The sequence below is a fragment of the Microtus oregoni genome, unplaced genomic scaffold (genome assembly GCF_018167655.1).
Source record: "Microtus oregoni isolate MIOR12 unplaced genomic scaffold, Mior012 000020F_ref0000438, whole genome shotgun sequence".
In the NCBI taxonomy this organism is placed as follows: Eukaryota; Metazoa; Chordata; class Mammalia; order Rodentia; family Cricetidae; genus Microtus; species Microtus oregoni.
The window spans coordinates 17,629,528-17,645,306 of NW_024543079.1; the positions used below are offsets into that span (position 1 = coordinate 17,629,528).

The 15,779-nt window shown below is 51.5% G+C and overlaps 1 protein-coding gene across 1 annotated transcript in view; it reads right to left on the minus strand.

Moving 5' to 3' along the window:
- Nucleotides 1-9,302: 9,302 nt before the first annotated feature.
- The window catches only part of Angpt4 (angiopoietin 4), a 33,390-nt gene continuing 26,913 nt past the window's right edge, over nt 9,303-15,779 (minus strand). The window contains exons 7-9 of the mRNA XM_041670437.1: nt 14,649-14,815; nt 10,579-10,709; nt 9,303-9,546 (exon numbers count right to left, since the gene is read on the minus strand). Of these exons, the coding sequence (XP_041526371.1) occupies nt 9,386-9,546; nt 10,579-10,709; nt 14,649-14,815 (459 nt within the window). The 3' untranslated portion in view covers nt 9,303-9,385. The remainder of the gene's footprint in view (nt 9,547-10,578; nt 10,710-14,648; nt 14,816-15,779) is intronic.

A 15,779-nucleotide genomic window follows, 5' to 3' on the forward strand; every position in this document is an offset into this window, starting at 1 on the left:
TCCTCTTGCCTAGGGCTCAGGCATTATGGCTAGAGCCCAGTCGCCATCTTGGATCAAGAAGTTAAAAATGGATCACTTAAGTCAGGCTGAAGCAACCTGAGGTTAGGAAGGAACAACACACCGAGATTGGATCAACTCTGCTCAGATTCTTTCTGTACTTCTTTTTTTTTTTTTTTGAAAAAAAAAATGAACAGCTGGGGACGAGATGGCTCATTGGATAAGAGCACTTGTTGGTGTTGCAGAGGACCTGGGTTCTTACAGGGTGGGGTGGCTCACAACCATCCATAACTCTAGTTCCGACCTCCACGGCACCAGGCATGCATATGGTGCACATACATACATGCAGACAAGAGCTTATACACATAAATCTGAAAATGGCAGCAATTCCCAGTGATGGACTAGAGACCTGATTCAGTGCTAACAGCCCTGGATTCTCCTCCAGAAGACGGGGGCTTGATTCCCAGCCCCTGCATAGCAGCTAACAGCTGTTTGTAACTCTAGTTCTAGGGGATCTGATGGCTTCTTCTGGCCTCCGTGGACACCAGACACACATGTGGTACACAGACACTCATGCAGGTTAAACACTCCCCCCCCCCCACAGAAACAGAAAACTTGTTTTAGAGCAATTTTGCATTTAAGAGTTATTCCAAAAGTCAGGCCTAGTGGTGCACACCTTTAATCCCAGCACTCGGGAGGCAGAAAAGGTGGCTTTATTTGAATCTGAGGCCAGTCTGGTCTACGGAGTGAGTTCCGGGACAACCAGGACTGTGTAGGAAGCCCCGATTCAAAGAAAGAAGCCAGACAGACGACAACCAAAGAGTTATTTGAAAGCTAGTGCAGTTTCTGCCCGTTCCACAGCGCTTCCCCAACCGTTGGCCTATTAGTATGTAAGGGCCCCGGCAGGGGTGAAGCGCTATTCACCCAGGGGTGAAGCTATTCTAAGGAGAGACACCTGTCTCTCTCCTTTGGGCTGCTACACTATTAAAATCATGGCCCTTAATAAAGTGGGATCTCCCCAGGAGTCCCATGCTGGGAAAAGGACAAGGATACAGGCAGACTAGCCAAGGAGGAATTGTCTACAGGAGAGAGACTTCACTGCTCAGTTATGCGTACTTCTGCCCTTCCATCTGAACATAAGCCTCATGTCGGGACCCCAAGAAGGGCTTGTGGGGAGGGGACTTGAGTGGTCCCTGATGTCTTTGTTCCTCTTCCCAGTGGGAACTGAATGCATCTCCTTTCTCGGCTTTTCACTATGACTTTCTCTTTAACTGGCCTGTTGAGAATGGCGGTCCACACCTGACTCAGAACCCATGCTCAGACCTTAAGAACCCATATACTGCATCCATCAGTAACATCATATCGCATGTATCCCAATTAACCAATATTATCACATTATCCTTAGCTTGTACGCTTACACCACATCATGTTTAGGGCCCTGGGTCTTGGGCTGCTTCCCACCCAGCTGTCGTGTCTCCTTTGGCTCCTCTGGGATGTGGCATACTTTGTGAGCTTTCAGATTACTTCCCGGTGTTTGGGCTCTGTGATTGGTGAAGGGCACCAGCGCTGGCCACACCCTCCCCTCTTGCGGCCTTTGGGTGTGCTCTTAGAAGGACTTACTAGTCCTCTGGCAGGTTGTCTGTCACAATTGCCACACTGTTTTCATCCTCTTCTATCCTAAGTGCAGTCCATGTTTTGGAGGTGGGCAGTTCCATCGGACTGGTCTGGGTAGCCCCTGGTGCACACGCAGAGTGCTTCTTCATGGGGGTTTATCTCTTCTTCATATCTCATAATTGGTTTATGTAGACAATGACTCATACATATTTATCTGGAAAGTTGGAGTCCATCGCTGCCCTCCGGGCTTGTGCAAATGATGCTGTCTGGTCTTTAGGGCTTCGACTGGTTCTGCAGACTCCTTGACGTGGGAGAGCAACTCCCTGAGGTGGGCATCTCCCAGCAGCCGTGTGAGAGTCCTTCCTCTCCCCTACCATGGAGGCCTGTCCAAGCCTGGCATTTTTTATCTCTTCCCTCTGACCTTCATATTATCTTGTCCTGACTAACAGGAGGGATCAATCACCCTGACTAACAGGGAAGGCCCAAGCTAGACACAGGCGAGTACCATTAAACCCAGCCAGGGTGCTGGAGGATAAGGCTGTGTGCACAGCAGCCGAGCTGGCCTGCTGACCGCAGCTGCTGCAGATGCATGGTCAGAACCTGCTGGCCCCTCCCCTACAGAGCCTGTCCACACAGCCAACAGGACCAGGCAAATCCAGAGGTCAGACCCTAGGCCTCACACACTATAGCACCTTGTTTTGTTTGTATGTATTTTTTTTAAACACCATAAGCCATCTAAGTTCCAGTGAGGCAGGTGATTTTGTTTTTAAATATAGCAAAAGCGTAACTGCTAAACGAGGGCTATTTGAATTTCCCTTTTTGTTTTGAAGACAGGGTCTCTTTATGTAGCTCTGATTAGCCTGCATTGAGATCTTTCTGCCTCAGCCTCCTGAATGCTTGGGATTTCGGGTGTGTGCCGTCACCTTTGCCTTCATGCTCCATTACATGCGACCCAGCCTAATGGTAAGTGGAGGGGATTGCATTCCTCCAGGGAGGGCGAGTTCTGAGAATTGACTTCCTGAAGCAAGGAAAGTATGAGTGCAGAGGTGAGGCGAGTCAGTAATGATAATTATCCATAACTATGCATACACTTTTTTTTTTTTTTCCGAGACAGGGTTTCTCTGTGTAACTTTGGTGCCGGTCCTGGAACTTGCTCTGTAGATCAGGCTGGCCTTGAACTCCCAGAGATCCACCTGCCTCTGCCTCCCGAGTGCTAGGATTAAAGGCATGTGCTACCACTGCCCGGCAATATAGTTCTGAATATATATTAATTACTTTATTTTCAGTCTAGAGAGCTCTAGCCTAAAACCCCGGGGAGCACTCTTACAGTTTTTAACAAAGATCATTGCAGCTGCAAGCGGCTGCTGTCTGGGGACCTGTCAGTGGCCATAAGACAGGTTTGTGATGGGATCTGGGCCAACTAGGTGACTGTAAAGAGGGTTTGCGGATGAGCTTTGCTCTGGGTTGGATATTGAGATTTGGGGGAATGTGGTGTCTTAGTAAACCTCTGTAGGAGAGGCAGACAGGACAGGATCTAGACCAGCACTAAACCACATGGAAACAGTGGTCTCTCTTCTTAGGCACGATTTGGAGAAATCAAGCCAGCTTCCTGGCTTAGACATGGTCATGTTGGGTATTGTACAGACACAGTGACAGAGAGGACTTGTTTCTGTCCAGTTCATCAATCACAAAATGGTATCTCTTTTGATGGTGTTGTGTGCCCTTGGCACTGCCCTTTTCCTTTTATGTGAGGTACAGTGTGATGGTTGGAGCCCAGCACGAGGGGATCTAGAGCCACACCGAGACAAAACGGTTGTAAAGGTTTGGGGTTCTTTTCATGGAGGAGGTGACCTGTCAACCTTTGCCCACCTTACATGAGAGATGGATTTTTACCTCATTTAAACTGTTCTGACGAGACACTGCGGCGGACACACGTGCATCCTCTCTTGCCCTGCATTTTCTCGCTAGATCAGCTCTGCCAACTGGGGACCTCCATGATCCCTGGCCTTGCACCAGGTAGGAAGGGCCGTTCTCTTGTTTTAAGGCTCTCTTGTCATCATGCGGAAATTCTTATATTTGAACCTGATGTCAGAAGTGAGGTCTGATCAGGTGACGTGATGTACGCGTGAGGAGGTAAGTGGGTGCCTGCAGCTCACAGGTGGTGAGCACGATTCCCCGCAAGCATAGAATTGTGGGGAGCTCGTGTGCCTGGACACTTGGAGAGACCCAAATCAAGCACAGGGTAGTGTGTGGTGGCCACCTAGGTAGAGGCTGCTGTGCTGGAGCCCATGGGCTCTCCTTACCACGGAATCCATCAGTGGGACAGGATACAGAGTGCTTGCTCTTGCTGCTAAGACAGGAGTTCTGGGATATGCACAAACAGTATAATTTATTCATCTGGGTTGAAGCACAGTGTGTCCATGAGGTATCGGGAGGATCCTAGAAGCTGGGATACCCACGTCACTGGGAAAGGCATATAGAGTGTAACTGCCTCAGAATTCCTCTACAAAATCGTGTTTTCCCCAGCACAGCTTTCTTTTTAGTTTCAGTGTGTGTGAATACATCTGGTCTCTCCTCCTCACATGCCTGCTGTTATATAGAGGCACACTTAGGGAAAAGTGTAAGCATGCTGCATGACCTGATGGGGGTTCTGCAAACTGATCACAGCTGCAGCCCTCATGGAGGTTGGGAGGCGAAAGTTCCCAGGACCCTGGGCGCTACTCCAAGCCTCCTACCATGGGCACCCCTTCCACTGAATTGACCACCATTCACTCATTTCCTCCTGATGCTTCTCAGAGGCTAATGTGCCTTCCGCCCTCTGACTCCTGTGTCCCTTTGGCCCAGGGACACAGAGGTAGGGGTGTTAGATAATCTTTGACCTTTCTATTGGGCTCATTCTCAAACTGTGTTCCCATGGAGCCCTGAAGTCCTTCCCCAAACAGCAGGAGAAGAGCAGGTTCCTGGATTGGCTTCTGTGCTTGAAATGGGCCCAAGAGCATTTGAGGCCCATATCTGAGATTCAGTAGTGACAATGAGCAAGAAGAAGGAGATGATGGGGGAAACACAGCTGCACCTAGACCATCCTTAGCACAGTGGTCACCAACTGCATCTCGGTGTGGGTCCTAGCACACTGTTTCCTTAATCTACTCTATCCCAAGGCACAATGGCTCCCAGATCCTGGATGGGAAACAGGGCAGGTACTGGCCACCCAGGAAAGAACTGGACCAGCCAGGGGGCACTCAGGATCCCACAACCCTCCCCTGCTCCCCGACCAGAATCAACACAGAGGCTGCCCAGCTAGGGCTGGGAACATAGTGCAGAAGCAGAATTCCTGCCTGGTGTGTTCCCATGTGTCCTGAAACCATGGCAGGACAGTCAGGAAGTCAGAAATCCAAACAAAGGCCCCATCTCTTGTGAGGCAAGAGGGCCCGGCAGTGAATTTTGTTTTCTGTGGTAAGTTCCAGTGCTGGTTGAAAGCGTCCAGGAAACACCCAGTGTTCAATTGCGTCCCTTTCAGCAGGTCACAGGGCAGTGGGATGGAGACAGGATCTGCTCTGGAGCAGCTGGGTTGGGTCTACAGTGTCCCTGTAGCCCCTTGCATGAGGGAGGAGAAGGAGGAGGAGGAGGAGGAGAGAGAGAGAAGAAGGAGGAGAAGGAGGAGGAGAAGAAGGAGGAGGAGGAGAAGGAGAAGAAGAGGAAGAGGAAGAGGAAGAAGAAGAGGAGGAGGAGAGAGAGAGGAGAAGGAGGAGGAGGAGGAGGAGGAGGAGGAGGAGGAGGAGAGAGGAGAAGAAGGAGGAGGAGGAGGAGGAGGAGGAGGAGGAGGAGGAGGAGAGAGAGAGGAGAAGAAGGAGGAGGAGAAGGAGAAGAAGAAAGAAGGAGGAGGAGGAGGAAGAAGAAGAAGAGGAGGAGGAGAGAGAGGAGAAGAAGGAGGAGAACAAGGAGGAGGAGGAGAAGAAGGAGGAGGAGAAGGAGAAGAAGAAAGTAGGAGAAGGAGGAGGAGGAGGAAGAAGATCATCTCCTTAGGGCTGGGGAGATGGCTCAGTCAGTAAGGTGCTTGATACACAAGTATAAGGGCCTGAGTTCAGATCACCACCACATTGAGAGCTTGACATGGTGGTGCACGCCTGTTATTCTAGCACTGGCAAGGCAGAGACAGAAAGATTCCTGGTGCTAATTGTCCAGGCAGTCTGGGAGCTCCAGGTTCAGTGAGAGATCCTGTCTCAAAACAGTGTGGAGAGCGATTGAGGGAGACACCTGATGTCATCCTCTGACCTTCCCAACACACACACATGAAAGGGAACACACACACAGACACAGACACACACACACCCTCTGTCTCCTTAGAAGTCCCTGAGTTGTTTTCTCTGCAATTCTCTCTGGTCTGTCCTGTGTATTGTCTACATTTTGTGGTGTATTCTTTATTCACTTCATCTTGACTACGTTTAATTTGCTCCTTTGCCGTCTCCCCTAAGTCTGTTCAGTTCAGCGGGGTGGGCTGTAGACATCTGTTCACACACTGCCCCAGCCCCACCACCCAGCCAGGCCTTGGTCCAGGTGGGTCTTCAACCAATCACAGCTGTGCAAGTGAATTCACCCATGTGAACACTGATGTCCAATGCTGATTCAATGCTGAAAAGCTGCTCCACTAAAGAGGCTGCTGCTGCTGCTGCTACTGTTGCCAAGGCAACATTGCCTGCCTTCCAAAGCATCTTTACAAGCGAAGCAAAGGCTTACAGCCTGTGATGGGAAGGAAAACCCAGAGAAGGCTCCATTCCTGAACCCTTCCACGAGGGCTGCCTGCTTCCTATCTCGCTCCTCCAAGGGCCACCTTAGCTGTTGCCCCTTGTTAGGTCCCTGGCATGAACACAGTGAACTCCGGTATAGAAACAGCCTTTTCTGGTCCCACACGGTGCTCTTAGGAACAGTGTGTGCTGCCTGCCTGGCTCCACCAGGACCTACCAGGACTCCCCAGGCACCAGTGAGGGCAAGCTGGTCTTGGAGGTCTTTCTAGAAAGTTCCTTTAGCTCTTGTGGTGGGCAGCAAGGACAACACTTTAGCATTTTTATGGTAGGTGGCCACATGTCTCCACAGAGCTCAAGGAAGGGGGCAGCTCAGGGCTGCATGTGTGCCGAAGTGAGAGGTTATGCACCTAGACAAAGCTCTCTTCCTTCACCTCAGACGTGGAAGGACTCTGAGCTAAGGCAAGAAGAGGTGACAAAGATTTTGGGTAGGAATTTCAGGAACAAATATCCCCGATCCAGTTCCGAGAAACTGCAGCCCCAGGAGATGGAGCCTGATCCCCAAGTCACCTCTGTCCCTGCGGGGTTCCTTCAGCAGCTGTGGTGAGCCAGCGCTGCCGTCCTCGGACTGTTGGTGGGTGCTTCACGAGACACTGATGCTCAGAGAGGACCAGGGCTCTTCAGAACCACATCTGCATCTCTGATCCGGATGCTCCCTGCATGCTGGGATCAGGAGTAGTAGCACACACTGGAAAGAGGTAGCCTTCCTCTGTCCTTTGGCCTTTTGGGGAACTAGTGTGGTGTGTGTGTGTGTGTGTGTGTGTGTGTGTGTGTGTGTGTGTGTGTAGGGCAGAGGTCAACCTCAGATGTCATTTTTTAGGGGCTACCCTTTTTGTCTTTCACTCAGATCTGATGCTTCCACAGACTGACTCTCCAGTGAGCCCAGAGACCCACCTGTCTCTGCCTCCTCAGCGCTGGGATGACAGGAGCAGCCACTGTGCCCATCTTCTCACATGGGTTCTGGAGATTAAGCTCAGTTTCTCATGATGTGTCCACATGGGCACTTTACTGACAAGGTCATCTCCTCAGCTCGGGAACTAACATTCTGCCAGGAGACCAGGACATGTTACGTGTGGCGTCGTTCCTCCATAGTACAGCACAGCTGGAAAGGAACATTACTGGGTCCATTTCTCTGGCAGGAAAATAAAGGCCATGGGAAGCTGAACCACTGGCTTAGGGTCTCAGAGCCAGTTTGAACCTCTTTCTACCTTTCCCAGTCTCATATAGTATGTGCTAAGTAAAATTCTGCTGGGTAAATGCGGAGTAAGATAATTTGAGCTTTCTGTGCAGCAGCCTGTTCCTAGATCTTTTCTGGTTCTGCCAGAGATGCCCCTGCATTGTTGGACTCCAGGGAGGATGGAGCCTATCCCTGCAGACCTACCTTGCCCGGGAGAACTCAGAAAAGTGATTCCTGGCTGGGCTGGGTGTCAGGGGTGTTAGCAGCTCTGTGAGGACTGTGGAAGGGGGCACAGTGAAACATCAGGCAAAAGCACGCTGTGTGTCCCCTTTTCAGTTAGAGCATCTTAGAGGTCATGGGGGCGCTGTGACTGCTGAGTCCTCACCTCCTCCAGAGACAGAGGGGCACCGCTGTATTGGACGAGGCAGGAAGGATCCGTTGGCACTGGTGTCAGTCCTGACAGTTGCCGGAGTGAACCAGGGTGGCTGAGGAGCCCCAAGGGCAGTTTCTTGGGGTCGGAAGGAACCCTGGAGGAGAAGAACTCCTAGCACAGAGAGGGTCTCTGTTCTTGAACCATCTTTAACGGCACGTGTCTATTTTAATACAAGCTTCCTGCTAGTTGTATTTTAGGGGCCGTCTGAGGCCTCCCGATGGTCCTTGTAGCCAGCGAAGGTGGAGCAGTGAAGTGGAGAACTTGTCCCTAGGGACCCTCCCCATGTCAGGTAAGGGCCAGCTTTTCCAAGGGAACTCATGGCCCTGAGATAGAAAGAATATGACTTTATTAAAAAAAAAAAAAAAACATACATGTGGAGGCCAGAGGTCAACTCAGGTCTTCCTCAGCCGCTTCTCCACCTTATTTTTTTCTCTCATTGGTTCAGCTAGGTTGGCTGGCCAGCAAGCTCCAGAGAGTCACTGGTCTCTGCCTCCCTCGTGCTGAGTATAGGTCCTCATGGCCACACTCGGCTTTCTACGTGGGTGCTGGGGGTCTGAACTTGGGTCCTCATATTTGCAAGGTAAGAATTTTTACCAATGGAGCCATCTTGCCAGCCCTCATTTTCAAGTAAGTACATTTGGAGAAAGCTGCTTCCCCTACCCCTTCATGGGTGGCCACAAGGCTTGGGAACACAAGATTCTGACAAGTAATGCAGTTAAGGAAACCTATTCTTTTTATTTGACCTGCTGGTTCTCTCATTTCCTCCTACGTACTTTAGAGAGAAGCCTTGGTTATTACCTGTGGAAAACACTCAAGGGCACGCTGGAGTCAAAAGATACCTCTCGTCCTTCTAGAACCTTCTGAGAAACCAGGTCTGACAGTTAGCCATTGAAGTCCAGGAGTCATGGAACACTGGGAAATAATGGCTAGCACTGGGGGTGTGGGTAGGGGAGTTGGAACAGTGTCTAAGCCTTGGAAAGAAAGTCTGCAGTCATCTCAAGGCTGGAGAAACTTGGAATTGGAGAAGGGGAATAGAGGAGGAGGGCATCCCCAGTCTGCAAGCTTTTCCCATCTGCTGTAACCCTGCCCTCTGAGGTGTCAAGTTCAGTCTTCCTCTGGTTGTGGCGAGTCCCTGCAGGTGGTGGGAGGAAGTAGTGTATAGTGCCTTAGGCACCCAGCACTTCACAATGGAGGCCACAGGGAGGCAGGCGACTCTTTGTAATTTGGGGGCAAGGTAAGCTGGCTCTGATGTCCTAGAATGTCAAGGATGAGCCCTGGGCACTGATTTCTGGGCGGGGCCAAGCTTGCACAGAGCCATTTGGGTTGAGTGTCCTCCCATGGCATCAGTCTCTGCAGGGCTGTGTGTCAGGCACCCATTGGCCGCAGCATCATGCGTGTGCCTTGCAATGAGTAGCTGGGGCCCCGGAAGTAGTGCCAGCGGATGCCATTGAGTTTGTGCAAGTGTTGACGAACTGGATAGTAGATCCCATTGAGGTTGGAGAGGCCACAGGCATCAAACCACCACCCTAGTGGAAGAGGGAGGACAGAGTTTGGAGGAGGTGGGATGTGTTGGCCTAGATTCTAGGAGGGTAGGGCTGGTGGGCTGTCATCTTGGGGTACTGGCTTGCTGGAGGTCATGGACTGGGTATGGACAGAGGTGAAGCCGGAGCTTTGGAGGTCAGCAGAGGCTCTGGCCACGGCTCAGGCTCTTCTGTGACTTCCTGCTGTCTTCCTGACACCCTATCCCCTCTTCTTCCCTTGATGAGCTCCTACCATGCTCTATCACACCTTCCTGTTGTTCTCTCTAGAGGTCTCTGTTTGTGGATGTCCCTCTCTGTGTCCTCTGTCTGTGTCCTCTGGCTCGTGCGGTTTCTGTCCTTCCCCTGGGGCTCTGTCTCCAGTGTACTCTGCACACCTCCCGTCTGTCTCCTCCCTCAGCCTGCTGTCACCTGCACCTCTCTGCCTCTACCACTTTGTGTCACTCTTGGCCTCCTCTGGCCCTTGTCTCTATGACTTGAGGCTCTTCTGTTTTTCCCCTTCCCATCTCCATCCTCTGAGTTTTGTCCCTACCAGAGCACTGTCTGACATAGACGTGTGGAATGGACCTGCCGTTCTTGCTTCTAGTCTCCCCGATGCTGTTTCCATCTGGCCTGGGGAGTGGGGAAATCCTCAGACAAGAGAGTGGCGTTGATGGGCATTGTGCTTTCCTTGAGCTACTCTTGGTGCCTCCCAGCTAATCTCTAAGGAATTCTAGGGGTGTTGCTATAGAAGTACCCATGGGGACTCTAATGATCTGAAAGAGGGAGGGTTGGCTAGAGCCTCACCAGGAATGCCCACCTCCAGATAGCATCTGAACATACCCTTCCCCCCTTGAGATGTTATCTGGGTACATCTACCCCCAGGCATCATCTGGACACACCCACCTCCAGACATCATCTGGACATATCCTCTTCCACCTCCAGATGTCATCTGAGCAGACATCATCTGGACACACCCACCCCCAGACATCATCTGGAAATACCCTCCTCCACCCCCAGACATCATCTGAGCACACCCACCTCCAGACATCATCTGAGCACATTTGCACATGCAGTTATCATTGTCCATGTCGCTGGTGCTGAACTTGGTGCCCTGCGGAGCCAGGCTGTTCTTGAACCCTGATGAGCTGCTGCTTGCATTTACAGAGAAGCTAGAGGCCCAGGAGAAGGGAGTAGGGTAAGAAAGGGGTGCAGAGTCAGGTTGGTGTTCTCCAAAGAGTTTTGTTCTGGCAAAGTTTCCTTCCTGATGTTTCTGCAGGGGAAACAACCCGCTCGGATGACCAGACCATTGTCCCTCCTCACTTGCTACTCTGGGGTCACAGCACTTACTGCTGCTGGCTCTTCCTTATTTGCTGAATTTGAGTCCTAAAGAGCTCTGGGTGGGAGGCACAGAATAAGGACAGCAGCTAGCAGCCTTTTGAGCATCCGCCCTGGGCCAGACATTGTTACAGTGTCTTGAGAGAGCCAACTTGTTTTCATTTAAACCTCACAATACCTTGTTCTACATGAGGACGTGGGGAAGCAAGAGCCAAAGAAGGATGTTCAGTTCTCAGAATCAGTAGCCATCAGAGCTAGACTCTTGTCTGGAGTGGCCTGGTATGGGCCCGGTTACATCCTTTGCCCACCAACTGACAGCCCAGCAACCTCGGTGTACCGCAGCCATTCTATCCCTCACCTCTTCCTGAAAGCCTTCCCTGGACAGGACACACCAGCCCCCATCGATCAACACTCAGGAAACCCCCAGCTAGGGGACAGAGGGCTTTTGATTCTTTGCCAGACTCTCTATCCCTGGTAACTATGCCAAAGCCTAAGGTGTAATAATAGCCATGGGAATGGGGTAGGACAGAGTGCCTGGATTCAAACCCCAGCATGGCCAGTTGGTCACTGCCTGACTTTGGGAAGGCATCTTCACCCCACTGAGACTGGGCGCCTTCACTTTTTATGTAAATGGTGACAAGAGACTTACTGTGACTTTGTTCACCTTGTGATTTAGTGACATCAGCAGGCAAAGTGTGCTGAGGGGTTGGGGGGGCCATTGGTGAGAACTCCATACATTCAGGACTGGTGATTTAGTCCTGGGGACAGGTCAGCCTGACTGAAAAAATGAGGGGAAGCTTGCTTGAGCAGCTGAGGCAGGAGCTGACTTGAGAACCACTAAGATGCTTCTGTACTAGAGGGAAGCAGATGGAGGGGGCCAGCCAGGGCAGCTTGACTCAATCCATGCCTCTCATTCACAGGCTCTATCTTTCTGTGGAAAGGCAGGGTATTCATAACCAGCCACGAAGGCCCTTAACCATGTTACTCTAGCTCCAGGGACCAGTGTTGTGACTGGCTAGGGGCTCCAGGGTGGAGACTCACAGGTTGCCAACCCACTGATAGGCTCTGGCTTCTTCCTCTGGCCATTAAACTTGGGGATGTCCCTCTTCTTTCTGGGAACCAGAATGGGAGTCAATAATTCTCTGGGTACCTCTACCTCAGGGTCCGGAAAACCTCACTTTGATCACATATGTCTGAAGAAACCCAGATGCTTGAGTCTCTAGTGAATCCCCAAAATGAGAGCATGAAGGGTGTCCCACTATGTTCTGAGCAGTCCTGTCCCTGCATCTGACATACAAGGGCGCCTCCTGCCTGTCGCTGCTAGCCCTTTCATCCCTCTGGGCTCTCCTGCGGGTCCTCCCACCTTAGCTGCTGACCTGGGTTCCAGTGCAAGTGGTTATCTTTTTCCCCTGCTCCTCCTTTGGTAGTTTTCAGACCTTTCAGTAGTTTCTAGGACCCCCATGCCCACCCTAAGTCTTCCTGGCCCCAGAAGCCCTAGTGAACATCTTATTCGGGCTTGGGGAATGTGTAACCCAGCTGGATGTCAACTCTTTGCCTTTTTCAAATGTGTGTGTGTGTGTGTACAAGTGCACATATATGTTTGTGTGCACATGGAGGCCAGAGGACAATCTCGGGTGTCCTTCCTTAGACGTTTTATTTTTTGAAACAGGGTATTTATTTCATTAGCTCTGTGAGCTTCAGTGATCCTTTTGACTTTTTCTCCAGCGCTGGGCATATAATCATGTGCCATCATGCCTGGCTTTAAAAATTTGGGTTCTGGAGATTGAACTTGGGTCCTTATGCAGGAAAGGCAGGGGCTCTATTGACTGAGCTATCTCTCCATCCCTCTCTGCTGTTTTGGAGAAAATCTCATTTTCTGGGATTCCCCTCCAAAAGAGACTCATTTGCCACAAACCTTTCCTCTCCTAGAAAACCTCTTTGAGTGTACAGGATCTCTATGGCCCTGGATATTGTCCCTGCCAGCTACTGCCTCTCTGGAGGAAGTGGGTTGCCTGTGGACATGTTTATCCCCCACCACACCATCACCACACTGGGATATGAGCAACTTTGTGGAAGTCGGTCCAGGCCGGAGTCTTTCCTAAGTGACCAGCACATGCCTGGCACGGGGCAAGTTTCAATACCCTGTCATTAGGGCTCTGCAGCTATTAAGTACATGTTGCTCTTTGAGAGCCAGTAGCAGGGAGCCCTTCATGGTTCAGAGGCAAAGCCGGAGATATATAAAGCACCCAGTTTACATGTAAGAACTTCAGGAGGGCGGGGACCTGAGCACAACTTTGTATGGTAAACGCGAACCTCCTACACTGTTAGACAGATGTTGGGGTGGTGGAGTTCCGCCTTTGAATCAAGCATTTACCCAGCACTCACTGTCTGCTAGGAGCTTTACCACAGGTTATGATGCCAGACTCCAGCTCTCACAGAGCAGGCCAATGGCACATGAGGGCTGCCAACAGGAACAGCTGTTACAACACCATTTACCTGCCAGGTACTGTGAGGGTGCTTTAGGTGGAACCCCACATCTGAGCCCATACCCCCTGAACTGGGTAGGGAAGTATGTTCAGAGTCACTCAGAAAGGGGTACAGGTGGGACACGGCTTTTCTTTACAGGTCAGCGGCATCAGTAGGCACACGCAGGGCATGCCAAGTTTCCCCTGGAAAGCCCTGAGGATCTGGAGCTCCTGGTTCAGCCCTGCGCAGCTCAGCCTTAGGGATGCTCCATTCAGCTCTGCCTCCTGCACCTCAAGCCTCAGGGTGGGTCCCACAAGGGAGGCTGGCAGGCCCACTCGGCTGGAGGAAGCAAGGACCTTTCATAAGAAAAGGGAAGCATGGGGGAGAGATGCCAGGGAAGGTTCTCAGAACTACATTTCCATGAAGAGTCATTTAGAGATTTCCCTGGGAGGAAATAAGAGCCTCCCCAGCTTTGTGGAAGTTGTCTGCAGCTGTAGAGGCGCCAGGTGTCAGGGGACACCCTTGTAACCCCGTGGGCGAGTCCATAAGCTTATTCTAGCCTGATCCAAAGACAGCTAAGATACTGGCTTCATTTGAAGATCAGTAGTGCCCCAGAGAGGTAACATCACAGTGGAGACACAGTGGGTTTGATAACAACGAGAACTAAGTTCAAATCCCGGATCCACCCAACTTGTCACTTTAAAGATTCAGTTCCCTCATCACCAAGCCATAGAAAGTAATGTCCACCTTACTAGCTTGAGGAGAGAGCTAAACTGTGCCCAGAACACAGCAGGTGCCTGGGAAATGCCTGCTGCTCTTCCTGATCACATACCTTAAACCAGACAGAGGGAGGGGCAGGAGACCCTGATGACTTGACCCTACCCCTGTGCTCAGCACTGCTAAGGAGCCCAGAGAATGCAGACATGGATGGGCCCAAGTTTTATTCAGAGCTGCAGATAGCAGTGCTGGGAAGTGTTCTTTCTCCCAGTGTGGGGACTTTCGCACCTCACCACAGGGCACAGACTGAGAAGTCAACCCCCGCTCCTGCTGCCTGTAAGTAGGCTGACTAACCTTGGAAGATCCCTTCTTGCTCTAGGCATGGTGGTGTCCCTGACAGTCTCTTCACCCCACCCAGTGGCCGAGATGTGCTGAGTGCTAAGCAGCCACCTCCAGATCCCGTGACGTGCGCCCAAATAGGGGCCAGATGGTGGAAGCAGGAGACGCCCAGGGAATGACCCATGGTGCCGACTCTGCAAGCCACTTGCCTTGGGCCCCGAACCACCCACAAGCCTGGGCCCCAAGCCCACCTGTACCGCTGCCTCTCACTGCCCAGCTGGAAATGCTCATACTCAATGGAGGTCTGGAGGCCTTCCCAGTCACGTAGCTCCACACGCAGCAAATAGGCCGTCCTGCTGGTGAGGTGGTGAACAGCCTCGTTGCCCAGCCAGTACTCTCTAGCCACGTTACCAAAGCCCTGTGGGGAGGAGAGGAAAGTGTGGTTGTGTGCTGAAGAGGGAGGTGCTGTCTGTGGCTGAGGAGCTGGACCAGCCCAGACTCCGTGGCCACTTATCCGAAGTCAATGCCTCATGAGCAAGTTCATAAGAACAGTGTGCACAGCCCTGGGACAGAAGATCCCTCCAGGGAACAAAGATAAAGTGTTTGTGAAATGTAAGCCCATTAAAAATAATCGAAATCACATTCCTCTAAAGGCAGAAACACCCAAAACTCATTCGTGGTGACAGAGATAGGAATAGCTGGGGGAATGGCTCAGTGGGGGAAGAGCAGATGCTGTGTAAGAATGCGGGCTTGAGTTCGAACCCCCGACACCCCTGGATATTGCAGAGACAAGAGGATCACTGTGGCTTGCTGTTTGAGAATGTGGGCTTGAGTTTGAACCCCCGACACCCCTGGACAATGCAGAGATAAGAGGATCACTGTCGCTTGCTGGCCACCAGTCTAGCTCTAGGTAAGAGATCCTGACTCAAGGGAGTGAGGAAGAGAGCTACAGAGCAGGACACCTGACATCTTCCATTGGCTTCCTAGCATGACTGGGAACACAAACCCACATGTGTGGGTACTCCACACAGGTAAACTCACACCCACAGACAATAAGATAAACGTAAGAAAGGAATAACCCTACTTTGGGGACACAGCTAGGGAGAGGAGGCACAGGGGGACTTTCCAGGAGGTTGGGTATTTAGCTGTGCATGGAGATCACACGGGTGAGCCTGTGGGAAAATCCGCGGAGCTTTCTGCTTTCTAGTTGTGGACTCAGCTGCATGCAGGTTAAGCCTCAGCAGGAAGGAAACGGCTGAGCGGCTGAGCCAGCTGCCAGGCAAGTGTGGCAGGAGCACATTTCCCCAGAGGCAGGAGAGAGACCTGACAGTTTCAGCAACAGAGAAATGCAAGGCTACACATTCTCAGAGTGTCTTTGTGAT